Consider the following 27,722-nt stretch of genomic DNA (forward strand, 5'->3'; position numbering starts at 1 on the left):
CACGTGATGCAGCGTGCTGGGGAAGCCCGGTCACGTGGTTGGCTCACAGTTTTGCAGAAACTGGAAGCAGAGGACTAGAGCCGAGGGAGCCAAGACTGGAAGAGGGACTGCTGAGCCCACATTTGGTGAGCAGGAGTTCTCCAGGAGCCAGAACAGGGGCAGGTGCTGGCCCACCAGCCAGAGGGCTGTTCAAGTGACCTTGAAGGGACCAGAAATGGCCAAGAGGAACTAGAAACTGAGCTCCATGGAAGCAGAGACGACAACTGAGGGCATTTTACAGATGAAAAACAGGCAGAGAGGTTAGGGACTTGCTCAAGGTTACATAGCCAGTACGATATATAGACACTGGATTTAAGCCCAAATCCATCTATAACTCCAAAAGCCATGCTCTTTCGACTCAGCGCTCTGCCTCCAGGCTTTAGGACTAATTTATGTTGCAAAACCCTGCATCACAGCCTAAAGCAAGCAGAAGAAACAACTATTCTGAAGGTCTTCAAATGTGAAGTGGGGGTTCCAGGACAAGCAGCCCCCATGGGACACAGGGTCTCACGGGTAAGTGCAACCATGTAACCACACATGTAATATGCAACAAAGTGGCAAGCTGCCATTTGTGTTCTGTATGGGACCACATATGCAGGCAAAACTCCAGCCCCGTCCAGTGTCCTGCAGAGATGTTGCAGAGGTTTACAGAGGCCTCAGGCCGGTCCATCACCAGGCTAGTTTCTTCCAGCAGAACCACCCGTGATCTCCCGGATGCCTGACAGGCTGAACACCGATAGGCTCAGGCCAGGACTGGGTCTGACCTCAGTGCCACCCAGGGCATCCTCCCCACCTGTGGCAGCACCTCAGCTCCGGGGACCACCCAGGAAAGCAGGCCCACATATAAAACATCTGAGAATGAACCCCTGAAGCCACAAGCCATTCTGAGTCATTACCTTTAATGGAGAAGGGAGGGAATGCAAAACACACTTCCAGAGCCAAAGGACTCGCTGGCTCCTTCCTGACTCCACTAGATCATCCAACCAGAGAGCAGAGACACGCCAGGGTTGCAACAGGCCACAAGCTGCTCAGATGCCGAGCACCAACACTGATGAGGACTGTGCTCAACTGGACTGCCCCTGCATTTAAGTTGGCCCTTTGGCCTTCTGCAGCCTTCCCAGTAATGAGCTGGACCTTATACCTCTGTTGATGGAGGAAGGATTCAGCTCTCAATCAGGAGAACTGAACCTCAATCCGGTCCAAGGCCCTCGTTTTGACTGCTGACAGTTGGAAAGCTTTGACCCGCTACTCTTGGGATAAACAGCATCCTCTCTGGTGTGTGCTCCCCACAGGGACATAGGTCTGTGCAAACTTCCAAGCTAAAGTTGTGTGAGTCCTCTTGGGTCAGCTTTCCAAACTTTTGGAAAGCTTTCATGGAGATAAAGGTGCCTACAGCTGCTTTTGGTTGCACCTGTTTGAGGGCACATCAAGGGGAGTCTTCCTCTAAACTCATCAAGGCTTAAGGCCTAGTTTTATTTCACAACCCAGGACAAATGAGGTCAGCTGCAGCCTTGTGCATTCTGGGCCCATTCCGGGGTTGCATCCTGGTCTCCTGAGCTGTCTCCCTTTCAGAAAGAGATTTGGCTTCTGAACGGAAGTTCTAGGGAGGGAGAGCCTGTGTCTTTCCTGCTCTCACTGACCACACACTTAAAATGCCAGGCACAGAGCAGAGGCCCAGAAAATCTTTGTTGACTAATTGCATGCTGTATGATGTCAACAGATTATCTTTCATTTGACAAGCTCCAGATGCGAGTGCAACTGTCCTCAAGTCCTGCTTCATAAAGCCAGGGGGTCCGAGCAGAGCTGCTCATAACCCTGGTAAATCCCATGGGATGATTTTGAAATAACTCATAAGACTAAAAGCTCCAACCTGCATGGACAACGCAGTCTAATGAGGAGCCCACTGACATGAGAATCATGAATCATTCCAAAAAGACTGCAGCAAGCTGCTCTTGGGAAAGGAAAATAAGCACTGCAGAAAGCAATGTGTAAGAAGTACTTTAATAGCTCAAACTCAGAGTCATCGTGCTCCCAGTTCCAAAGAGATTCCCAAAAGAGGCAACTCTGGCCATTTCAGAAGCCAGCGTTCACCCACCCAGGGTCTCTGTGCATTGACCTTTGGGTGCTGACTTGGAGAAAAGCACAAACGCGCCCCGTCCCATCCCAGCTCCCATGGGGCTTCTTCTATCTACGCATTGTATCGACTGCATTAGTTGGTCTAAGATGATGACTCAGTTAAAGGAGAAGACAAATGCTGGCTGTCTAAGCAAGAATGGCCCAAGCTGGCAAGAAAAAGCACACTGCATACATAGGATGCAGAAGGGCAGAGCTTCTGCCTGCGGATCTGCAACATTACATTTGTTTTGCCTGCAAACTATCAAGAAGGATTCTGTTGGCCAGGGAGTCTCCACTGAACAAACAAAATGGCGGTCAAAAGTCTTGAATGTCTTATTCCAGCAGCCCAGAGTCCTCATCCGTCATCCACGGGAGAGTCTTTGAGGGAAACATGAAGTCCAGCTCATGCCTCTGCCTATGGGTCGATTTCTTCGGGAATCACTGTGATCATGATGTCTTCGTTACCCCTGCGGACCACCATGTTCAGGGTGCTTTCCCTTTTAATCACATCGCTGACGTCATTGGCGGAGACCACCGACTGTCCATTGATACTGATTATGACGTCGTTTTCCTTGAGACCACCACTGCAACACAAAGGGAAACAGAATGGTAACGTTGCATGTTTCCATTCCTCCTGATCTGACTTTACATGGACAGAGGCACAGTTTAGAACCTAAAAGCCCAGAGCAAACAGGATTGGATGGTGGTGAACTTAGAATAATTCAAACCATCAGTGGTTCGGGCACAGTGGCTCATGCCTGTAATCCCAGCACTTTGGGAGGCTGAGGCAGGTGGATGACCTGAGGTCAGGAGTTCAAGACCAGCCTGGCCAACATGGCAAAGCCCTGGTTCTACTAAAATTACAAAAAAAAAAGAGCCAGGTTTGGTGGTGGGCACCTGTAATCCCAGCTACTCAGAGGCTGAGGCAAGAGATTCACTTGAACCCAGGTGGTGGAGGTTGCAGTGAGCCAAGATTGTGCCACTGCACTCTAGCCTGGGTGACAGAGTGGGATTCCATCTCAAAAAAATAAAATAAAATAAAAAATAAACCATCGGTAGATTGGATACTTTTTAAGATTTTTTTTTTATTATAATGTTCTTCCCCCACCTTTTTTTTTTTTTTTTTTTTTTTGAGATGGGGTCTCATTTGTTGCCCAAGCTAATCTTGAACTCCTGGGCTCAAGGGATCCTTCTGCTTCAGCCTCCTGAATAGCTGGGATTACAAGCATGTGCCATGATGCTGGGCTCCTTTTGAGATTTTTAGGCTAACTCATCCATTATGTACACTCTAGAAATGCCTACTAACACTTGCATGGCCTTATGACCCCAAGGAGATCAAAGGTCAAGGCTGACCCCAAAGTAGGGAAGGATGTACCAGGTACTATCTGCCATGTAGCGTGACCATGGCCAACTTGCTTATAAAGAGTATTGCAACTCAGAATGCAGTTCCTACAGGGGTGGGCGGAATGCTTCTGTTAAGAGGCACTTCCTTTGTGTGGTTGCCACTATAACTGTAGCTCTTATATAGGTCAGCGTCAAAACGCTGTCATGGTCCTTCATATGGGCCAGCGTAAGGGTCTGCAAACTTTTTCTGTAAAGAGCTCCATAGGAAATATTTTAGGCTTTGCCGTATATATGGTCTCTGTCGAAGCTACTCAACTCGGCTGCTCCAGCACAAAAGCCACCAAAGATGTCATAAACCAAATTTCAGTGGACACTGAAATTTGAATTGCATACAAATATAACATGTCACAAAATGTTATTCTTATTTCAGGATTTTTTCAACTATTTAAATGTTCTCATTCACAAGTGGGAGCTAAACTATGAGGATACAAAGGCATAAGAATTATACAATGGACTCTGGAGACTCAATGGGAAAGGCTGGGACAGGGGTGAGGCATAAAAGACTACAAATTGGGTTCTGTGTGCACTGGTTGGGTGATGGGTACACCAAAATCTCACAAATCACCACCAAAGAACTTACTCATGTAACCACATACCACCTGTTCCCCAAAAACCTATGAAAATAAACAATTAAAAAATTAAAAATAGAAATAAAACGCAAAAATTATTCTTAGTCCACAGCTTCATATAAAAGCAGGCAGTGGGCCAGATCCAGCCCCAGGGCACATTTGCTGGCCCCTGGTCTAGCACTTTTTTCTGGATATTCCACCAATACAGGTAACAAACCCTGATGGATGGGTGAGCTACTTCTTGTCATGTTACTTTGATATTACTTGGGTTATTTTTCTGGAGGTGTTGACAGGTATGGGCCTAACTGTCAGAGACAATCTGGAAGACTCTAGGAGAAAGGTCCCAAAGCCTAGAACAGGACCACCAGGTGAGGGCTTGGGGACACTGTTCCTGAAACCCTCTCTCTGGCCAGCCAGGCCATCCCAGAGACTCATTATGAGTCTGCCATTGCTCTGTCCATCTGGAGGGTCCTAGTGGAGCGAGGACTTTTGAAGACAGAAGGCACCCTCCTATGGATGAGTCCCAAGTCGGCCAGCAGGAATGACCAGCAACGTCCGACCACGTCTGTCAGGGATCAACACCATCATCTGAACCAGTAGAAAAGGAACAGCGCTCCCTCTTCCTGCCACCCCCACAGGAACAACAAGAATATTAGGAAAAGGGAAAATAAGGGAAAATGACTCTAACTCACGCTTCTGCTGGGGTATCAGGAATTACTTCAATGATATACGCTCCTGAGGTCACGTCTGGGAAGTCCCGGTGCCGGTCCTTCAGCTCTTTGGCTTTGCTGCTCCAGAGAAAAAGCACCCGTGTTAGTGTGAAGAAACACCAGGCCTTCCCCAGGCAAAACTCAAGCTCTCACCAGGTCCCTTCTTCTCCCTGGGTCTAATGTAAAATTCCTCCAGGAGTTCTGATCCTATTTAAAATTGCCTCTCTACCAGAGTCAAAGATTTACTTGGTAACAGCAAGGAAAGTGCTTTCATCATTATTATTATTTCTTTTTTTTTGAGACAGAGTCTTGCTCTATCACCCAGGCTGGAGTGCAATGGTGCCATCTCAGTTCACTGCAACCTCTATTTCCTGAGTTCAAGCAATTCTCCTGCCTCAGCCACCCGAGTAGCTGAGATTACAGATGCCTGCCACCAAGCCCAGCCAAATTTTTCATATTTTTAGTAGAGACAGGGTTTCACAAATTGGCCAGGCTGATCTCCAACTCCTGGCCTCAAGTGATCTGCCTGCCTCAGCCTCCCAAAGTGCTGGGATTACAGGTGTGAGCCAGCAATGCGCAGCCATCATCATTGTTATTATTTCTTAATTAACAGTAGCTATTACTAAGGAGTCAGTAAAGTATAGTGGTTGGCCTGATTTGTAGCCCTAGCTCTGCTATTTGCTAGCTGTGTGACCTCAGACGGTTGCTTAACCTCTCTGTGCCTTCATGTCCTCACCTGCGAAACGGGGATAATAACAGTACCCTACAACACGAGTTGTGAGGATCAGATGAGGTCATCCCAGTAAAGCACCCAGCCTAGTACATGTGATACATAGTGGCTGGCATCACTGTGGCTGGTGATCACCGCTACCACTCCCTGATCTGAGCCTGGCCACACATCAGAAGCACCTGCGCTGTCATCCCCATCCTGAAGAGGAGGAAACTGAGGCACTCAGGGGTCATATCGTTCCCAAGGTCACAAGGCAGGAAGTATCAGAGCTGGAACAGGAACCCAGGAAGCTGGGCGCCAAGGGCCTACCATCTTTCCCTCTACCTCCTAGTTCCACAGGCAAACAACTGAGGAGACACTTTAACCTTGACAAGTGGCTCCATCTTCTGGAGTGCTAAGAAAGGAACCACCATTCATAATGTGTATCAAAATATATTAATACTTTCACAGTGAGTGAATCATTAATCCATCATAGTAATGAACACATTAATCTACCTCTTAGTATATTCTAGTCTTTTCCTACTTTACCTCTGACAGTTTTAGCCATGCCAGTTGAGTCTACTACCAGGACTCACGAGATGACACCAGAATTTTTCATCCAGGTTAAAACACCAGGATGCCATGAGCCTGCCAACCACAGGCCGCAGTTCCACCAGCTCGGGGAAAACAAGCACATCAGTCATTCACTTCCCTGCCCTGGGCCTGCCCTGGCCTTCCTACAGCCGCGGCCCACTAGCTGCTGCAGAGCGTCGAAAGCAGAGTGCCTAGAGCTGTGGGAGGGGCTTGGGGCCCTCCTGGAATGTGGGTTTCAACAGAATGTAGGGTAAGGAAGACATGAGCCAGAGTGAATCAACAGCCCCACCACACACACACTGCTCAGGCCTGCCTTCAAAGAGGAGGGCAGAACCTTCTACACTGGAGGGCCAGCTGCCAATGAAGAAAACCAGCTCAGAATGCAAAAACACACGATAAAACCAAACAAAGGGGCCAAGGCTAATGACCTGTCCTCTTTCCTGATGCTACTTCATTATAAGCAGAAACTGAGATGTCTTAAGGCTGCATAAGCTTTCTCTTTCAGGGGTGCCCGTGAGCACCTTCTGAAGTTCAGGTTTATTAAAATTTAAGACACAGACACGCATCCTGTTTGCCCACCTGGACGTGAGTGACATCATTCGGATACCAATATACTTCTTCTTGGTGATGGCTTTTCCTGGTGAGACAACAAAGGGACAGCAGAAGGTCAGCCCAGTTGGTGGGTGTGCTGGGGGCTGGGGACACCAGGGCCTGGGGGCCCAATCCCCCAGGTTGCAGGAAGGGCCAGAGAAGGGCACACTGAGGTTGCGGCTCAAATCCTGGTTTGGACCCCTCCCCTCTGGGGGACCTCGGGAAAGTCCCATCGTTCAGTTAACGGTCAGATACCTGGGCATGATCCTCAATTCCTCATGGCCTCATCCTGACAGCTGGCCCTTCCCCAGGCTTGCTCTACCCCCATGCATACCTGGAATGTAACCCCTCTGTCCCACCTCCACTGCCACCACCCTTGTCTGAGCCCCCAGCATGTCTCATCCAGATGACTGGGAGAGCTCTTTCTCCAGTCCCCAACTTCCAGCAACTCCTCCAGCAGACTCCCCCCAGCCATCAGAGTGTCCTTTCAGTGACAACGATCAGATCATGAACTTCCCCGTTCTTAAATGCGGTTAGGATGCAACCCAGGCCCCTCACGATGGCCTGCTGTGAGCCTGCTTGCCTGGCCTTGGCCAACTTTCCACCCCAGAGACCTCCATGCTGTCACTGTGCTCCGGCCTGGCCACTCCAGGGTCCTTGTGTTCACTCAGCTATGCTGAGTCCTCTGCCTTTCCTTCTGGAGTGTTCCCCCAACATCCCTGCCTGCTGGCTCCTCCTCACTCAGACCTCAGTTTGGGAGGCATTTCCTGGCCACACCATCTCCACCAACTGCCTCTCCAGTCACTCCCTTGCCAGCTACCCTGATCTGTTTTCTTGGGAGCACTAACAGTATCTAATGTGTCTGATTATTTACTGTAAGCCTTCCCATCCCCCAACAGAACATAAACATCACACCAGCAAAGGCCTCAGTGGAGCACCAGGTTCCAGTTGGGCAGTCTACTGCCAAGCTCCCTGCTTGACTTAGGCAATAAACGTTTGTTGAATGATCTCCCTGAACCTATTTTCTCATCAGCAAAATGGGACTAGTAATTCCTAATTGATAGGGCAAAAGAAAAGTAACATACATAAATAAAGTGAAATAATGGACAGAAGTCACCTAGGATCGTGTCTGGTACATATTAGACTGACTCAAGTGACATTGTCATGATCAGAGGACAAAAATGGTGCAATGTCTGTGACCTTCTACCAGGGATTTAGTGATGTCCATTCCTGTTCACTTCTGGATCGGAGACGGCTTGGCTAGTCTTAGGGGCTGCCGCTTTTCCCTTCCCCAATTCCCAAAGGGCAGCTGAGCTTCAGGCCGAATCTCCGGAGTCCCCAGGGCTATGTGGGCCTTGCCTACCTTTGGCCTGTCGGTCATGGGACTCGGTGAGGAACTTTTTAATCTTATCAGATGGGATTGCAAAGGAGATTCCAGCTGTCACTTTCAAAGTGTTAATTCCAATCACTTCACCGTCCTGAAAAGCAAGAAGGACACGGCTTACTGAATCGTGAAGGTTTACCGGCAGGTACACACCCAAAGAGAATGTGCATGAAAGAAGTCACTGAGCTATTTCAGCGATTGAAGCGGGGAGCTGCACGGAGGGGATCCCCGGGGGAGCAGGGAGAGAGGCATCAGGACCCCCAGGCAGCACAGGCCACGCGCAGCTGTGGAAGAATCGCACACACTCCAGGTCGCCACTGGGTGCTCACCTCGCGGTAAGCACAGATAGTTTCAAAATGCACGATATTATTTGCTCCTGTTTCACAAGGAATACGTTTCCAAAGGCTCAGAGTCCTTTAGGTGGCTGCCTACACCTTCCTGCTTCTCTCATTTCTAATGATCTTAAGATGACTCTGCCGACTTGAGGGAGAAACAACCTTAGCTTAGGGCTGTCATGCTTCATTACCCGCAAAGCCACCTCCCCTCCATCCCCAGGGTGCTGCGGGGGAGGCGGAGGGCAGAGCTGGGAGCACAGCGGCCCCGCTGCTGGGAAGGGAAAGCTGCCAAGCGGGGATACATCGCCCCGTGCGCACTTCCCACGAGTGCTGAGATGTCAGTACCTGATGCCAAGGCCTTGCTAAAGACGGCCCCTACAAATGGCCCCTGAGCTGCCCTCTATAAATGGCCCCGGAGCTGCCCTCTATAAATGGCCCTGGAGCTGCCCTCTAGCGCTGATGGTCTATGTTCTAGGGCTTCACTTTTTCTGCTCAAGTATTTAAAGGTAGACTTAAATGATATCTTTGTGGGTGGGTAACTCCTCCTCATTCCAGCCAGGCCTTAAGGGAGGATTCCTGGCCAAGAGAAAGTGTGTATGAGCCCAGCCAGCTCCTTCAGCAGCCCAGGAGATTTAATTTGGAGGAGGCGCTTTCAGTGACCGGCCAGCACTTTTGGTGACCTTCACCTTACTCCTGCATTGGCCCTGAATTTCACGGTGTTTACCTGTAACTCTGAGACACAAGTGTGCTCTCTGGCATAACATTTCCAACCCTCATCTCCAGCCTGCCTTACTCTTTCCAGAAAAGATCCGTAGGGTCATTTGCAAGCATGCAGTACATTCACAGAGCTCATTTTAAAGAAACTTGATAACACGCTTTGGCAAGCTTATGTTTGAAAAGACCCCCTGTGTCAAAAAACAAAACAAAACAAAACAAAAACAGCATGTACATAAATAAAAACAAACGACATAACGTTTAAAATACGTTACCAGGTTTACTAACGGGCCTCCCGAGTTTCCATACTGCAATTAAACAGAAATGGAAAGGTTACAAATTGTGTCATAATGTGGTCCAATCTATGTCCCTGCCTGGCCGTCTCCTGAGCACGGTGTCTACAGTGGGGGGCATGATTCTTCTCTGAGATTCATTCCCATTAACCTAATATTTTGCTGGAAAAAAATGACCTTAACAATTCAGAAAGTTTTAGAGGTGCCGTAAATGGGGAGATTTTCTCTCTGAAGCCCAGAAGCCAACTGCAATCACCCTAAAGCACCCAACACAACTTCTTCCTCCTGGGACGAGGCTGGCTGTCCACCTGCTCCAGCGTCACTGTCCCCGCCGTGTGATCCCTGTCGTGCTGCTGGCACTAGAATCCACATGGCTTGGTCTAGTTCCATCCTTTCACCCAGACTACAAGAAAGTCAGAGACCGATGCTGACTCCTCTCCTCTGGCAAAACCCTGCCCCAACCCCCACCCACAGAGAGACAGAGGCTCACGTTGATGATGGCGTCGGTCTGGATGTAGTCCATGTCTGAGTTTCGGAGCCCCAGCTCTTTGCCGCCTCGCTGGGTGGTGCTCACGATCCCGGTGGTGACTGTGTTTTGAAGGGAAAATGGGCTTCCGATGGCGACCACGAACTCTCCCGGCCGCAGCTCTGAGGAGCGGCCAAGCAGCAGGACAGGCAGCTTACCCTGAAACCACAATGGCTGGCATTGCTGAGTTTGTTTAATTTAACCAAATGGGTAAAGGCACAGATACCATGGAAAACCAAGCAGGGACAGTGCCGGGCCATTTGGAAACACCAGGCCTGGTGGGGAACTGAGCTCACGACTAACATCCCTTTACTGTGGGCAGGACCAGACTTCCCTCCCACCCGTAATCCACACATTACAAGCTGTGTGGGAGCCAGTGGACACTGAAGCCGCATACACGCCAAGGAAACTGTGGGGAGGGAACTGGAGGCCAAGTCGGGGTCTCATCACATCTTGAAGCTCTCAGCCCAGACTCACTCTGAAACCTTGAGGCCAAGAGACAGAGGAAGACAACATGAATTTAGGGTTTGGGGTGAGACTGCCCGGGGCAGCCTTCAAGAACCAAGCCCCGGGAAGGATCCCAAGCTACAGGCGGTGAAACCTGCCCGGCTCATCATGTGCACACCCGTCCTGAGGCCTGGAATATTTGGGGCGCTCTGTGGACAGGGAATTGCACTGACTCAGGTGCACGCCTATGCTGAGTACAGGGCCACATCGGTCAGGGGCACGGATGAAGCATGGGGACAGCAAGGCCTCCAGGACCCAAGACAGCAAGATCCAACAGGTGGGCTGTCTCTCCTGAAAAGGCCCTCCATCAGACACCTGTGCTCCCTGCTCTGGGCGGGCTAATTGGCCAACTCCAGAAGCCCTGATCTCCAGTGCCCCACAAAGGCCAGGCAGAGCCAGGAGCCCCAAACAACTCTGCACAACAAAATGGAACAGAAGCCAGCTCCAGGGTCACCCAAGCCAGGGAGCTGGGGGAACCACAGAAGGGCTTCCCTAGCTCTATCAGGGAAAGAATCGGCACCCCCTCCCTCTCTGCCATCCTCGGAGCCGAGCAAACCTCCTGAGTTCCTTCAGCCTTTGTTCACTTAGAACGAGCAGCTGCCCTGGAAAACACGGACCAGACCCAGAAAGCAGAGAGCCACCCCAGCCCTCGTGGGAACTGCAAATCCAGGGCCTCACGTTTGTCTATCTCAAAAAGGAAAGAGCCAGGGGACCAGTGGGGTGGGGCAGGTGGAACCAAGGGGTTTCTTGAGCCATCTCCTCCACCAGGGATGCAGCAGACACCAGCTGATGAGGGGGGTGACCACCATGCCCATTTAACAGATGAGGAAACTGAGCCTCCAAGAGTCTGGGTGACTTGAGAGAGAGCAGGGATTGAAACCTGGGACTGAAACCGAAGAAACAGACTCTCTCCTCCACTACACAGTACTACATCATGCCACAAATATCCCCCAACACATACTAGATAAGGAGAGAGCTCCCGAAAGGAGAAAGGGATGCGAAGAAAGAGTCTAAGACCTAAAACTGACTATACAAGACTGAGGAGGAGGAAGGTCCCTCAGATCACAGATACCAAGAGGACCAGGAGAGCACTGTCCATGGTCAAGAGCACAGACCTGGGGCCAGGCTGTGTGATTTAGATAGCAGCCTGAGCTTACGACCACTCAGGTCCTCAGTTTTCTCATCTGGAAAATGGGACTAACATACAGCTACCTCAATGGTCCACTGTGAGAACGAAGCAAATGAAGATCTGAACAGCTCTTTGAATACCTACTGGCTCTTGTAAGCTTCATCTAGGTGTTAGTTTTGCTGTGAGCATCTGGGCCTGTGCAAATCCAAGAGGGGGAACCACCAACCACCTTCCCACAGCCAGCCCATGTCACCCAGCCATGGTAAAGCTCTGCCCTGACAGTGGGTGACCCTTTCCCTGTGGGGTTGCCTGAGACTGGAGCGTGCAGGACAGCTGGGGGGAGATGCAGGCCTGCAGCATCCCTACTCGGCCCCACACTCACTTCCCACACTCCTCAAGCTCATCAGCATCCAGCAGCACACCAGCGCGCTCAGCACAGCCTGTTTACTCTGGGCCTGGGCCAGCAGCCCCTGCCAGGCATGACTTCAGCATTCATGGCGTGCAGGCGGGGCAGGAGGTAGGGCTGGGATATGCACTACGCCATGCCGAAGGAGGTCCACCAGGGACACTGCCATCCCTTCAGGCCCTGGACTGGCTGGAAGGTCAGGCCTTTGAGGCCTTCCGGGCTGGGCTTGGGACAGGTAAAGGGACGGGGTGGCACAGGTTGCTGGAGCAGGGTGGCCTGGCTGCCTAAGGAGGCAGACAGGAGGCAGGAGATCAAGCTCAACTCAGGAAGGGGGCCCAGCAGGCGTCTGCTTCACCACACATTGAAAACCCATCAAAAAGTTATGAGGCAGGGCTTGCTGTGGTGATCCTAATACACATCTCACTTATCCCCTATCCTTACCACCCATCGGCACCTCCTAGAAAGGGAGGCAGGCCCAGCCTGTATGTCTCAGGAGACCTCAGAAGGCAGAGAGACCGAAAGGCAACTCTCCTTCCAGCTCTTCTTTTCCACCATCTGAGCTCGGGCCCAGAGGATGTGGCAAGGAGACAAACATTTTTGGAGAAGCTGTGAGGCTGGGGCTGGGGAGCCCCGGGCAGGGAGGAGAAGATGGAGGCTGCAGGCTGCTTGTCCATGGGCGCTGCTCTCTATGCTCCTGGGGAGGGGCAGGCCTCCAGGGGATGCTGCCTGCTGCCAAAAATGGGGCCCAGAGCACCCCGTGGTTCAGTCACACTTGGGTGACCATATGGGCTTTGACAAGATGGACACCCATAATGTGAACCCAGGGAGTCTCCCCAGGAACCAGTCCTCACCTGAACACAGACGAGAAAATGTGGCTACGTAGTGGCCATTTAGGCAAAGGCTGCACCAATGGGCACCACCAGTGATCATCTCGTTTATGTTTTTATCCACTCGGACATTTCCTAGCTCATGTAGGGCAACCCTAAGACAGAAAAAAGCAAGCAGACACATGCGGCAAAGTGGGGAGGGGTCTCACATTGTAAACCCTGCATTTCTGTGAAAGGAATGAGCCTTTGCCTGGCAGGTGACAAAGTACTTTCATGGCACCCTTAGGAGTTGAGCTGTATTTTCCCCCCATTTTAAAGATGTGGAAACTGAGGCTCAGAGATGGGGGCAATTCTCACAGCTGATGGGAAGCCTGGCTAAACAAGAGAACAGGCTTCCCAGCTCTCAGACCCACACGCCCAGTACATGTTCACCCAGAATTCCAATCATAGGCAGAAATCTTTGCAATGGAATAATGTGTTGCAGAGATGTTGACCAGGCCAGATTTATGACTCTCCATGAGGTCAAACTGCCTTTTGGGGGTCACTGCCCCAACTCCCCACAGGAGCCACTGGCTGCAGGAGCATGGGGCCCCTCAGCTCATTCCAGAGCCAGGTGGGGCCCGTTCTCAGCCGTGAGCCTCACCTCGAGTCTGTCTGCTCAGCAGCTATACCTCTTCTGGCCAAATTCCTACTCGGTAATTGAGCATTTAATTCCATAGCTGTCTAGACATCAGCTCCACAGGGGAATGTGGAGGAGATGCAGCACAGATAAGGCTGGAAGTGCACAGCCACAGGCGCCGTGAAGCCCCGTGGGGCCCACGCACTCTGAGTCCAAGGCCTCTGCACTGCTGTCCCCATACTGGTTCCCGCGCCACCCACAGCAAAGCATCTCTGAGTCTCCCTTTAAAGCAGCACTGGCCACAGGCCGTCTTGAAGGTGGCAGCTCCTCTCCTTGGCCACTTCACCATCTCCCTGGAGCCCCACAGTGAGCCTAGAAGTAAATGGGGCAAACATCTGTCCGCCACTGGCAGATGAAAAGGCCAAGGGGAAGAGGAGAAGAAAGGGCACGTGAGTCCCACTCCTCATGCAGATCCTCACATGGCTGGAGAGTGAAGAAAATGCAAGTGAAGTGGGGGCATGACAGCAGTGAGGGGGTAGAAACAGCCACTGCTGCTCTCACAGAGCCCAGGTGGAGACCTCAGGCCCCCCTAAAGAGCTTGTAGCTCAAGTTTGGCACAAGACCTTCGGGGACGACAGTCTTTCTGCAGTGAGCCCAGCACAGGCCACTTCTCACAGTCTCAGGAGCAGGAAGCCTGGGAGGCCAGAAGAAGAGAGGGGGAATCTAGAAGGAAAACGGCCACTGGCCCCCAGCCTGCAGGGACTCACAATGCTAAATAGTGTCCTCTCAACAGAGCCAGAAGAAGTCTCTCAACAGAGGGACTTTAGGAAGACACGAATCCCCTAATGTCCTAGACAGCCACCCAGGGTAGATGTAGTTCCAGTGAGGGTGTCAGAGTCCTGGCCATGGGCTCCGTGTTTCCCCACCGTATCTATGTAAATTACAAAGTCCTAGCCGTAGGCAGGATGCTGAGCAGGTGGTGGGAGTAATGCTAACACCTCGGAAGAGGCTGGTCCACAGCATGATTAAAGATGGCTCTTTGCATCCATGCGGATTACAACCAACAGACAAACAACAAGCAGGCCTGGCAGCATCGTTTCACAAAACACCACCTCCGTGAAAGAGAACTCTCCCAACAACCATTCGTTGAGTGTCTCCTATGTGCTTGGTGCAAGAAGCATACGATTAAGAAAATCCACAAAAGTCTCGTGGGCAGAGACACATACAAGCCACCAGGACACAGAGTGGTAAGAAGACACGAAGTCCATCTCCCTCACCACGGGCAGCTCAGCCCAGAGTCTTCCATAAGGGCCAAACACAGACCCACGCTAAAAATAGTTTGTGTATATCAGTTAGGGTGTTTTCAACTGCAAGTGACCAAAAAACCCAACTCCAAATGGAGTATATAGAGTAGACAGGTGTCTACTCCAAGGGCTGGGTGGTGCCAGGGCGATAACCTGAAGGCTCACAGACAGCGTCAAGAACAAGGATCCTTCCTTCCTTCCATCCAATCAACCTCAGCCTGTTCTCACAGCCACAAGATGGCCACCACCATTCCAGACATCACATCAAGACGTGACTGTGTCTGCGACCGTGCTGTGGAAGCATCTCTTCAGAAGAGCAAAGTCCCAAAAGCGCCCTGGCGCCCTCCTCCTCGCAGGTCATCAGCAGCATCCAATCAAGCAGCGACCTCAGCACCCGTTGGAGGAGGGAACGTGGCCCCCCTGACTGCATTGGACCCTGCGGATTTGCCTGAGTCAGGAATGCGGTGGGGTCAGGGGTGGAACTAAAACAAACCCAGGGTTCTGCCAGCAGGGAAGGAAGTTGGAGGGTGGGCAACCATGAGTGTCATCCAAAGCCTGGGGAATATGGTTCCTTTTAAAAGAAGATCCCAATACCAGCACTTAACAGTGTTTAGAAAAGACTGTATAAGTTCATACTCCTTCAAGCACGTTTTTTGTTTGTTCATTTGTTTGTTTGGCGGGGTGGAGCAGGAGATGTCTGTTAATCTGTTTAAGAAGAAAGCAATGGTCACAGCAGTTCCGTGGTGGTGACAGGGAGGTTCAGGTGATGGGAGCAGAGTCTGGGCAAGGCAGGGAAACCACTCCTAGGGCGCATGTCCAGCACCTTCCCAGAGCTTCTCCAGCTCTGCCAGGTATGCAGCCTTCACAACCCACCACCCTGTGGATGGGCAGGATGGCTTCACAGCTGTTCTGCTGATGAGGAGACTGCAGGTCCAACAGCAGGTGGTGGTGGTACCGGGACTGGGGCCCTCCCTGATCCCAACCTCCACTCCAGGTGTTCCTCTCCCCAGCCCGCTCCCCACCTCCCAGATGCTTGGGGCACACAGCGGCCAGCAGGGAAACAGCTGCTCTTGTGCCCTGGATCACTCCACAGGGACAGGGGACCAGAGTGGGTATAACACAGAGCAGGGCAAAGGAGTTTAGGAAGAATCCAAGCAGAGGCCCACCACGAGAAGGGAGGGGAGGTCTGTGCATGCAGCCTCGGCTTTGGGGGCGCTACGTGTGGTGTGGGTTCCATAACTGAACCACAGATGAACCATAACTGCTGGAACTCCCCCAGAGCAGAAAAGTTGGGCCTATGCTGAGTGAGGCCCCCAGGCTGACAGCACGCCTCGGGCTCATTCTCCAAGATCAACCAAGGTGGGGCAGAAGTGAAAACTTAGGCAAAACACCTATGTGTATATGAATACATGCGCGTGCACACACACACACACACACACACACACACATATTACCCCCTCAGGCTCCACGTGTGCTGGGAGAACACTGTCCCAGATAGCAGGACATCAGGGCTGGGTCTTGGTCCTGCATGAACTCAGTCTACGACCTTGGACCACTTGATCAGCTTCTCTGGGCTGCGGTTTTACCACCTCTAAAATTAGGAGTTGAGCCCAGTGATCTCCAATGGTCATCTCAGCTCTGACAATTAGCTGTTCTTTACAGAAAACCTGGTTGCTTTCCAAAAAATCCATTAGCAGACAATAGTTAAATTGATAAGATCCAAACAGGCAACAGGGTCCCTAATAAATCCCTTTTGTCATACAACTCCCCAGTGGGGTGAGATGATTCCTGCAAACTTATACCGCTGCAAGAGGAGGGGCGATTCCTAGAATTCTCCAGATGCTGGCTTGGCCAGTAATCTTTCGTAGAGGACTGTGAAAAGCAATGACCCATTGGTATTTCAGCTTCCTTCTATTCAGGGTTCTGCCTAGTAGCGCTTGAGTGCTCATTTAATCTCATTCCCTGAAGCTTGGAGAAAAGAAAAGAAAAAAAAAACAGTAACACCAAAACCAAAGAAAAAATTGGCAACTCTTTTTCAGCCTAATAAGCCAAGTCAATTACTTCTTTCTCGCCTTTGAAAATTATGAAGTGTTTCTGAGTTACAAAAATATTTTTGTTGCTGAATCTGCAGAATCCACGGCATCATTTCCGGAGGCTGGGACTTCCAGGCTGGTCCTGTGTTGGTTCAAGTTTGCTTCAAAGGCTAACGCTGCAGCAACTGGCTGGGACTCAACTGAGTGATTCAATGTGCCTTCTGGAAACAGTTATGCTAACCTTTCATTTTCTTTAAAAAATATGCAGTGGACAAAATAGCACATCCTCCATACCCAGCAAGAAGCAGTGCCATAGAACTTGCACGCCTGCTAAGGACAATCAAACCAGGCCGCAGAAGGGTTGTTTAGGGGGGATGTCAGCATCCAAAGACTTGCTTGAGAGAGCGAGCCAAGCTGGGTAAGGAGGAAAGTGAGCACATGGGCAGGGGAGGAACTGTGAAAAAGGGCGGGTCAGCGCACTGTGGACTCAGACGACCCAAAGATTTGCTGACTCAGGCTACTAGGGAGCAGGACCAGCAACAAAATTAGCAGAGCCCAGTGCAAAATGCAAATGCAGGCTCCTTGTTCATAAAGCATATAGAAAGCACTGTTAAAGGTACTAAAATATAAAGCTTTTTCCCTTCTTCCACATTCTGTCTCAACCTATCACACTGTTTTTGGTTTGCTAGCTATTGCTGTGGTTACTTACAGGACAATGAGCGCAGACACTGGAGGCCTCGCGACTTGGCCTCGTGCCCACCAACTCCTGGGCCTCGGATTGTGCCCTGGCTAGGGGTGGGGAAGTTGAGCCAAGCGTCTTCCCTAAGAGCCCACTCCTCCAACACATGGATAATGGATGACCCCAAGGACACTGCCACTTCTGTGTCAGGGTGCATTAGGTACCTGGATCAGGGTGGGAGCGGCTTGACCCTGCCCAGTAGCCCACAGAACAACCATGGCATCATTAGCCTGAGCCCTGCACCACTAAGATGTTATGCAGTGCCCAAGTTGGAACCTAGAACTGCCCTGTGCCTACACCCCTTCCAGGGATGGAGGGTAGCATTGATCCCTGCATAGAAACAGGGAAGGGAAGGTCAGGTGGGGCTGGAGGTCTCAGGGGACCAGGAAGTGGAGAAGCAGTAGGAGGAATCCAGCCTGAACTAAAGCTCCAAGTTCTCTGAGCATGCTCCACTAGCTCATAGGACTTTATTCACAAAAATACAAATTCAAAGATAAAATTAAAACAGCGAGCTCAGGACACAGGGCCTGTGAGTACATGGGTCACATGCCCATGCAGCTGGCTCTTCCAGCTTCTCCAGACGGGGAGGTGGTAGACCAGGAATTCTCCAGATGCTGGCTTGGCCGGTAATCTTTCACAGAGGACTGTGAAAAGCAATGACCCATTGATATTTCAGCTTCCGGTCAGGGTTCTCAACAGCTTCAGAACCCTTCCGTTCAGGGTTCCATTCAGCTTCTGGTCAGGGTTCTCAACAGCTTCAGAACCCTTCCGTTCAGGGTTCCATTCAGCTTCCGTTCAGGGTTCTGAGCAGACGAGGAGGGGAGGTGGTGGGTCAGGAGTGAGAAGCTTGGGATTCAGATTAGAGAAGGTGAAGGTTATCAGTGATCACAAAGTCAAGGGTGGTTGTGGTGAGCAGAAGAGCCAGGGCAGGAGAGATCTGCCAGATGGGCACTGAGATCACCGACATACACAGACTGAGAAGAACAGTGTGACCAAGTTGCCATCATGTTTCTCCAACTGACATGTGGTTACTACTGTCTAGGGAGGGGAGTAGAGGAGGTAGGATGGATGGGAGGGCACCAGTGTAGAAGGGGTTCAGGTGGGAGAGATCAGAGAAGTGGGGAGATGAAGGGAGAAAAAAGGAAAGAGAAAAGGAGAAGGAGAACAGAGGATAGTGTGCCAAAACAGAGAGAGAGAGAGCACACAAATGAACCAAACGAACGACTTTCCTCCTCAGTGTTTATGAACACCACCAAAATATTTAGTCTCCTTTACACTACATCAGATGTTTGCCATTTCCAATATTCCCTTACTCTTCGGTGTTTAAACCACAAAATGTCAACAGTGCTTCATGGGGGCCCAAGAGCTAATGACTATATATATTCGTGGCATCCAGAGGAGGAATAATATTGTCTTGGTCAAGTCTAACTTGTGTCCCTCCATACATCAGCCCCTTTGATCTGTCCCCTTTCATCCACCAACTTCAGGGTGGCTGATGCTGCTACAACAGCGTGTAGCATGGCAGATGCTCCATAAATATTTACAAAATCAATGAATAAGTAAACAAATGAAAGAATGAACAAGCCAGGTCTTAAAAGATACATTAGGATCTTAAAATTAGGTAATAACTGGGGTTAGCCAAGGCCTGGCATTTGGGTCTGGGTAACTGACTGGGTAACCAATGCAGCCTGCTTTTCAGCTGTCTATAGGCTATAAAGCTCAGGGCTCAGGGAGGCAAAGGGAACAGCTTGTATCTCCAGGCTGTCATAGTGGGCAGGGGCTCAGCCCTACTCTATTTGGTGGGATCAGAGTCCAGCACACAGCAGCCTCTCAGCATCTGCTGAACTACACTGAAGGCACTCTGACTCTGCCTTACCCATAACTGCATAGAGCTTCTTCGAGCCCCATATGCGGGGAGGTTGCCCAGGATGTAGTATTCTTTTCAGATTTATTTTAAAATGTTTAAAACATGTATAACCTCTTCTATATAAGAATAATTTGATATGGTCCATGACAAAGGGCCTTTTATAATAAGTTAATTAAACATATATTTATGACATAAAATGGGAACACAGGGAAGGCCAGTGGTTTCTGTGAGCTGCCTGGTAGATAAAGCAAAGAGGGAAATACTGTGAGTCACATGTTCCCATTATCAGATTCTGGTGCTTTGTTTAACCAAAGGAACTGTTAATTCACATGTTTATTAGGATAATTAGTCCTCGGTTCACCAGAAGGTCTTATTTCTCTCTTGCCACAGAAAGAGGTCTGGATGGCTTTAGGAAACCAGCTACGGTACTGCATCGATGCTGCTATGATTGAGAGGTGATTGTATCATTGTGAATCTTTGTGCTTGGGAGACCGACGACTTAAGACATTGGAGCTTTCCAGAGTATGAGTAGGAACCCCAAAGAACCAGAACCAACAATAAATGAGACAACACACAGAGAAACTAGCTAACCAGAAACTTGTTCTGGAGGGTTCTAATAAACTCACAAGGAAATGACAATTTGCAATTAGTCCAAGATCCAGGTTCTGCAGGCTGAGCAGAAATGGGAAATTAAGCAACTCCACCTGCAACTCTTGCCACCCAGCTTGTTTCCTTGGCTGGCTCTCACTGTCCTTTCCATCTCAGCTTAGATGTCACCCCCTCAGATAAGATTCCCTGCCTACACTATCTACTATCTTTGCAGTCCGAGGCCTTCTACCCCTTCACCTGTTTGCTTCATGCACTGTACTTCTTGCCATATTTACTTTACTTCACTCGTTTCCCACACTAGATCTTAAGCCCCATGGCTTTGCCCACTGTGGCTGCATCCTCAGCACTTAAGAAGTATTTGGCCAAGACAGATGTTCAACACACATTTATAAAATCAGGGAATTAACAAGGAATCACTAAAAGAATGAACAAACTAGACCTTGAAAGATCCATTAGGATCTCAAAATTGGATAATTGCCAAATAGCCTGGAATTCTGACAAACTCCTTTCTACCAATGTCAGAGAAATGGACAAAAATAAGGCCTCCCTCTGCTATTGTGGCAAGACCAAAGCTTCATCTCTGCAAAAAAAAAAAAAAGAAAACCACAATCTCTGGCAAAAGAAAGGGCAAACAAAATCAGCTAATCAGCTTCTCTTCCTGCTCCCCACAGCCACCTAGTGCTTCACCTCGCTTGGTTCTTATGAGCATTCCTGCCTCCAGCCACTTTCAGCTCCTCTAGGACAAGGTGTTAATTGCCTACCACTGGGGCTGGCAATTATTTTCCTATAAAGGGCCAGGAAGCAAATGTTTTTGACTTCATGGGCCATGTGGTCTTCATCCCAACTATTTGACTCTGCTGGTGCAGAATGAAAGCAGCCATAGACTCTACCTAAATAAGTGAACATGACTGGGTCCCAATAAAACTTTATTTACAACAACAGATAGAGGGCCAGCTTTGGACTACTGGTTGTAGTTGGCCAACCCTGGACTCTAACACTCTGTCACACACTTGATAAACTGTCAAATGGAACCGATTTGTATTCCCCTGTCAATGAAGAGGACAGGAGACATTCCTAAACAAATCCAGTCCCAGCAACTTGGGAACTGCTTTTTCGGAACCATAAATAATAGTCTTAATCCGATTCCCTGAAAAGAGAATGCCAGAGTGAAAAAAGCCATTACCATATTAAGAGAAAAATATAGCCAAAGAATTTCCTTGACAATCAACTAAGTTCTTGAATCCGGGCCAGAGAACACACAGGGGCTCCAGTTCTGAGAGTTTGGGGAACTGAAGCGTTTCCCATGCCAGAAGGAGCCGCAGTCAAGAGCTGAGGAGCCACGTCCCACCCGCCTCTGGACAAAGCCTGGCACAAAATAAAAGCCAGCTTCTACTTCACTGTCTGGCTTCACATTCCCTCATGAAATATTGATTCCTGTCCCCCTAAAAATGGTAAAAATCAATACGGTAATAGAAGCCTCATAACGTCAACACCGTCTGTGGCATCGTTAGCAAATGCAATGGTAGCCCTCAGAGTTCTCGGAGAAAAAGGAGAGACCACAAAATGCCCAGTACAGAAGGAGTGGGGGGAAAGAATCCAAAATGGAAAAACACAGAAACAAGAGGGGAGCTGGGGCGGTGCGAAGTGCATTCCAGGCTCCCAGGCGCTTCCTTCATGAGGATGAGTGACAGATGACTCCAGGAGAGGGCAGTGGGTGAGCCCAGGCCCTGCGTTCTCTGATTCGCTTTTGGACGAGCTCAGGCCACTGAGTCAGCACGTCTGACCATCAGCTTGCCTGAGGAGAACCGGCGTGAGTCATGGCAAGCACCACCCCACTCCCATCCCAGCTGCTGCCACATCCCGGGGGGCTGCCTGAACCCCCCTCACTCAGCTGACTCAGGAAAGATTCGCCACATGCAGGGCCAAGTTCTGGTGGCCTGGAGAAGAGCGGCCTGCTCAGCAGCTCCCAAGACATGTAAAAGGCCCCAGGCCCCTCACCTGCGGTGACTCCCTTCTGAACTTGATGAGGATCAGGGGTGTCGGCCTCCCCGCTACACCAGCCAGCTCAGCAGTAAGAGGACCCTCTGCAAACACAGCGGCCCCAGCGCCCAGAGGGCTCCCTCTCAGGCCACTTCAAACAGGTCTGTGGGCGCCATCTGGCCTGAAGGTGGCCAGGGGGTTGGAGGGGTGGCGCAGGCCTACAGGGGAGGGAGGAAAACCACCTCACAAGCCTCAACAAGGCCGTTTCCAAATATTTACCTGGTTGTTGGCGTCAGGGAAAAGCACCCACAGGAAAGCTCACTGTTTCCCCAGCGCTTTGCATTACCAAAGACCACAGACCTGCTGTAGCCCTGACAGGACCACATGTCCATCAAACTCCAGGCAGGCAAAGTGGGAAGGCAGGGGCATCTGCAGCCAGCCTGCTGCAGGGTCATTTCCTCGTTGAATATAGGACAGAAGCTCGATGCAGGAGCCGCGGGTGCCTTCCCCTCAATTCCATCCACATGGTGGGTGCCCTTGCTTCCTCCAGGGCAGACAGCTGTGAACGTCCTACTCGGGACAAAGTTGCCAAGCACCTCCTACATGAGGACCGATCAGCCAGATGTGGCCCCAACCCCGCAGTCTAGCTGCAGAAATGGACTTCATTTGACAAATGAGTGAGGCGACTCTAAATTGTGATAAATGGACGAGGAGGGAAAAACCAAGAGTGGAATGCAGTTGTCCCTGGGGTGATGTGTCCCCAGAGTGACACGGTGGGATTGAGGAGACTGGGGCATGGGGCGTTAGCTCACACAGTCGGGTGGGGAGAGATGTCTAAGGCAGAATTTAACCAGAGGCCTGAAGGACGGGAAGGTTGGCTCCATGAGGAGCTGGAGAGGGGCGGTCCTAGGAGGGAAACAGCCAAGGCCCCAGGGGACAGCCCTGGCCTGTGGGAAGCAACCGAGCAGGGGGTGTCTGAGCAGAGCAGGTGGGGGCAGAGAAAGGAGGGGAGGAGGGGAAGAGGAGGAGGGGTGGAGGGAGGGAGGGTGCCCAATCAGATGGGGCCCTCAAGGCCCTAGTAAGGAGTTCAGATCTCTCCCAGAACAGCAGATCTGCAAAGGCTATATACAAGATGGGAAGGACATGATTCCAGAGATGCTTTCCTCCAAGTTTCTTAATCAGCACAGCTGGACAAATAGCTGTAACTAAAGTAACTTTCCCTCCTACTTTCTTCAATACATCCCATTATCTCTACCCTGTACTCCAGCCTGAAGAAACCAAACCGCTCTCTTTTGCTTTTTCTCTCTCCCTCTCCCCACCCCTGCCCCAAACTGCTCAGGAAAAAAAACCCATTGGGACAAAATGCCACCACTGGATGAAAGCTTGACATATGCTGCACACTGGCAGTGGCTCATGCTAAACACATTTGGAAAGAGTTTGTAACTAAAGCTGAACTAGTTTGCCCTCAAAGCTGCTTTCTATTAACATGTTTACACGCACACTGTCCCGACTTTCTGCAGCTGGGATTCCCTCCCCAGGCAGGCTGGCCACGGTCGTGGGTCCAAAGGAAAGAGGAGTTTCAGATTTGGGCAGAAGCACAGAAAGGGATGCCCAGCCAGGGCTGCGGGTGGACACCTTCTCCCCTCCTGCTTGGAGGGAGTCAGCAGGGCCTGCAAGAGGGGGCTGATCCATGAGCGTCTCCCAAGAGCTCTTCCGGGTCCCAAGACTCAGCAGGCAAAGTGAGCGCACATGTGTCTGCTCAGCAGCGAGAAGCAGAAAAGGAGTCATTTGGTCACAAGCCCAGAAACATCTCTGGCAACTTCAAGCCACTGGAGTTGTGAGGGGAGCTCCAAGAACAGGAGGAAAAGCAGATATTAAACTGGACTCAGAAAGTGCAAGAACTCAGACAGCGCTGGGTCTCAAGAGCAGGGCTACAGCAGCTTCACCATGTTAGTCTCTGTGGGTGACATCCAGCTTCACTTTGCAATTCCAGGGAGCCTCTGCTTGCCCTAACTTGGTCATGTGTCCACCCCTTGGCACCAGAGGGTAGGACACCATGACTGATGGGCCCACCTACGCTGTCCGATGACGGAGATGTGAAATGCTGGCTGCTGCTGCCAGTAAGGGGGGTAGGTGGGTGGCAAGTGGACAATGACCACAGATGTCCATGGTAATTTTTATTTCACTGAAAGTCTCAAGAATATCACATTTATAGCCACTCACAGTGGCTCACGCCTGTAATCCCAGCACTTTGGGAAGCTGAGGCAGGTGGATCACCTGAGGTCAGGAGTTTGAGACCACCTGGCCAACATGGTGAAACTCTGTCTCTACTAAAAATACAAAAATTAGCCAGGCATGGTGGTGCGTGCCTGTGGTCCCAGCCACTCAGGAAGCTGAGGCAGGAGAATCACTTGAGCCCTAGAGGTGGAGGGTGAGCGGAGATGGCACCACTGCACTCCAGCCTGGGCAACAGTAAAACTCTGTCTCAAAAAATAAAAATAAAATAAAATAAACACGTTTATGAAGGACAATGGAGGACCCTCCAAGTGAAATCAGGGTGCCAGGGGAGGAGCTGGGCCCAGATGATAAGCCACGAAGCTAGTCGCTGGGCCTACGGACGCGGCAGGCAGTCTCACCAGCTTCACTGGGTTACTCTTAAGTGGCTTTGGGGGAGGCTGGGCCACAGTCTCATACAAGGAGCCATGTAGGTGATTTTCACTCCTCAAGCACAGTTTCTGCTGGTTCTGTTCTGCCTTCTCTGTTTTCCTGATCTCTTTCATCCTCTTTGTTATCCCTAAGATGACACAAAGCAAGGCCAACCAGAGCCTCCCCCGAAATAACCCATCATCAAAACAAGGGAACAAAAGAGAAAGAGCTGGAAGAGATGCTGTTACTCTCCCTACTTTCAACTACTATCAGCAAAAAAAAGCAGTTTAGTCAGTGGAAACCAGTCTTTTGTGTGGTTGTCTGCAATTTAATATCCTTTCATTTCCAATTCCATTTTGAAAAGCCACATCAGTTCAATTTTAAATTTCAAGCACCCTTTCTTGGGGGACTGGAAACACATGTCAAACAGCATGCTGCTGGCTGAAGAGCTCAACTCCCAGGACAGCAGGAGTCAGGTCAGACACACTCTGCAAAGCTTGTCTATTGAGATCGTTCGCGTCTTGCCAGGACATGCCAGGGATGACACAAGGAGACAGTCTCCACCTTGGCTCAAAATTGGAAAAGAATATCCCCCGGCCAGAAGCAGCTGCACGGTATGTGCCCACGCATTCCAAACACGAAGTTACTCAGTGGGGGCGGTATCCAGGCCAGCGCCTTGCCTGCACACAGCTCATGCCCTGCTGCTGGCTGCCTCCCAAAGGCTCTGTGAGGCTGAACAGGCCCCACGCGTGGCCACAGGCTGTGCTATTCTGACTGGCTCCTTCCGGTGAGACTACCACATCCTGGATACCTTTCTAGCAGCCTGTTCCTAAACCAGATGCACCCACCTTCCCATGGGCTGTTTAAGGTCAAGCTGTCCCATCATTCCATGGGGCCAGCCTGTATCCCTCCAGCAATAGCCATGGGCTTGGACACGTTGGGAGCAGTAGCCTGGCTGCCTTAGGAGGGCAGGGTCATGACATGTTTGCTGTGTGGTCTCAGACAGATTACTAGACTTCTCTGAGTCCCTGTTTCTTCTTCTCTAAAATGGGGATAATACAGCTATTATGCAGATTAGGTGAAAAAGAATGAAGGCAGAGCCTGGCCCAATGATTCTGTGACCAATAAACACACTTTGAAAGATGAGTTGTTGCTAGAAATTCCACAGTGACCTAATAGAAATAACACACAACTGCAGCCTCACTCAAGGCCAGTTACACACACCGGACACAGAGCCTATATCTACCCTGAGCCTCTTCGGCCGTGCCTGGCCACCTGGCCATAGAGAGGTTACAGGAACATCGGGGAAGGAGGGTTGTAAATGTGTTAGCTGGTGGTTTTCTGAAGACTGGCCGTAAAGGAGCCTAGGCTGGGCAGCAACTTGATGCCATAAAAAGACGGAGGAGACCCAGAATCCTAACATCCAAACAGCACATGAAGAGCTGTTTCCAGAAGGAGATGTACCCAGCATGCCATCCAACAGCACAAATAGCCTGATTAATTCTACGCTTGTCTGGAATTACTCAGACCACACCCAGGTAGAGGGAGGCAAGCAGAGGGCTGGACAAGAGACCCCACCTGGCTCGGTCTCTGGTCTTTTCCTTGGCCAGAGGCAGGATTCCAACCTCCTCTGATTGTTGCCTCCATCTGAAGTCCAGAAAATTACAAGGATGTGAAGAAACTAGAAACCACGCTTTCACTGAACATGCCACACAGCAAACAAAACCTCTCTCATGGAAGTGTCGAGTGGGGGTTTTTGATGAGTCAGTAAGAAATGGATATTGTCCCAGACATGAAGACTTTGCTAAGCAAATCAACAGCAAAAATGATTGCAAAGAGAATATTTAAATGGAAAGCATTTTCAAATACAGCATTTCCCAGATTGATCTTGGTATGGCTCAGTTCTGCCCCTCCCCCCTCCAAAAAAAAGCTGTATACTCAAATGATTATAATTTGGGCAAATTAGTTCAGTCAAGACCCTTTTGTAGGCAAGCCACACGCACACTAGCATACTAAAAGCTCTGAGAAGGTCTGGAAAGAAGAAATCCATTAGCTCTGTTTTAATTCAAGGTTTCCAAGACGTATAAAGTATGGAATATTGCTCTGGAACACATCTCATAATCCTGCAAAACCCCAATTTGGGAGAGCTGGTTTGTTTTCAAAGTAACTGTTGACAAGTTAAGGATGGCTCAGTCTAAACCCCAGTAAATTCTACGTTCACTGTGAGCGCATGGCGTATCTGTGGAGGATAAATAAAATCTGTAACAAGGGTTGCCACAGGATCGGGAATGGGAAGGAGACTCAATTTTCACAACTTACCTACTAATTTCTTTACAAATCTATTGCTTTCTTTGATAAACATTTAAAACATTATTTTAAAAACTTGTATCTGGCTCCTTCCAGAAGCTTTCCTGAGCCCCTGCCTCTCCCACACGCCCAGGCCATACTCAGCATCTCCTCAAGGCCCTCCTGTGACTGGTTTAGACCGGCTTCAGTGCCCCCTGAGAATCAGCTACAATCAGAGAGCTCTGGCACCTTTGCCAAGGGTGTTCCAGGGCATCTGAGAACTCACCTCTGTAGGCAAAAACATACTGACCTGGTGGTCAATTTTGATTAGTGCAATGTCTGCTTTCTCATCCACATCCTTGATTTTGGCTTCATAGGTGGCACCATTCTTCAGCTCGACTTTGACCCGGTGCTTGTTGGTCACCACGTGGGCATTTGTCACGATCAGTCCATCTTCCGACACAATAAACCCAGACCCACTAGCCACCGGCACCTCTCGTTTAGAAAACGGAAGCCTAAAATCCAAAGGAGTACACACTTAAGACTGCAGCACCTTAAAATGAACGCTTCAACACATTGATTAATGAATGGGTTCTGCAACAGCAACACACACCTAGCAATTGCTCCTTTATATATCGGGCTTAACATTTAAAAACTAAACATCCTGCCAGTTTTTTGCATGCATCAAACAATTCCACTTACAAAATATTCTTAGGGAACCTCTTAAGAGCCCAAGGTTCTTTAAACATTTAAAAGGGTTAAGACTGTAGATTCATAGAGTCGAATA

General features: G+C 50.1%; 1 protein-coding gene across 1 annotated transcript in view; it reads right to left on the reverse strand.

Moving 5' to 3' along the window:
- Positions 1-2,021: 2,021 nt before the first annotated feature.
- The window catches only part of HTRA1 (HtrA serine peptidase 1), a 51,939-nt gene continuing 26,238 nt past the window's right edge, over positions 2,022-27,722 (reverse strand). The window contains exons 4-10 of the mRNA XM_011930234.1: positions 27,246-27,450; positions 9,948-10,142; positions 9,440-9,472; positions 8,095-8,209; positions 6,720-6,777; positions 4,820-4,915; positions 2,022-2,738 (exon numbers count right to left, since the gene is read on the reverse strand). Of these exons, the coding sequence (XP_011785624.1) occupies positions 2,570-2,738; positions 4,820-4,915; positions 6,720-6,777; positions 8,095-8,209; positions 9,440-9,472; positions 9,948-9,980 (504 nt within the window). The 5' untranslated portion in view covers positions 9,981-10,142; positions 27,246-27,450 and the 3' untranslated portion in view covers positions 2,022-2,569. The remainder of the gene's footprint in view (positions 2,739-4,819; positions 4,916-6,719; positions 6,778-8,094; positions 8,210-9,439; positions 9,473-9,947; positions 10,143-27,245; positions 27,451-27,722) is intronic.

Source organism: Colobus angolensis, unplaced genomic scaffold (assembly GCF_000951035.1).
Source record: "Colobus angolensis palliatus isolate OR3802 unplaced genomic scaffold, Cang.pa_1.0 Scaffold85, whole genome shotgun sequence".
NCBI classification, from domain to species: domain Eukaryota; kingdom Metazoa; phylum Chordata; class Mammalia; order Primates; family Cercopithecidae; genus Colobus; species Colobus angolensis.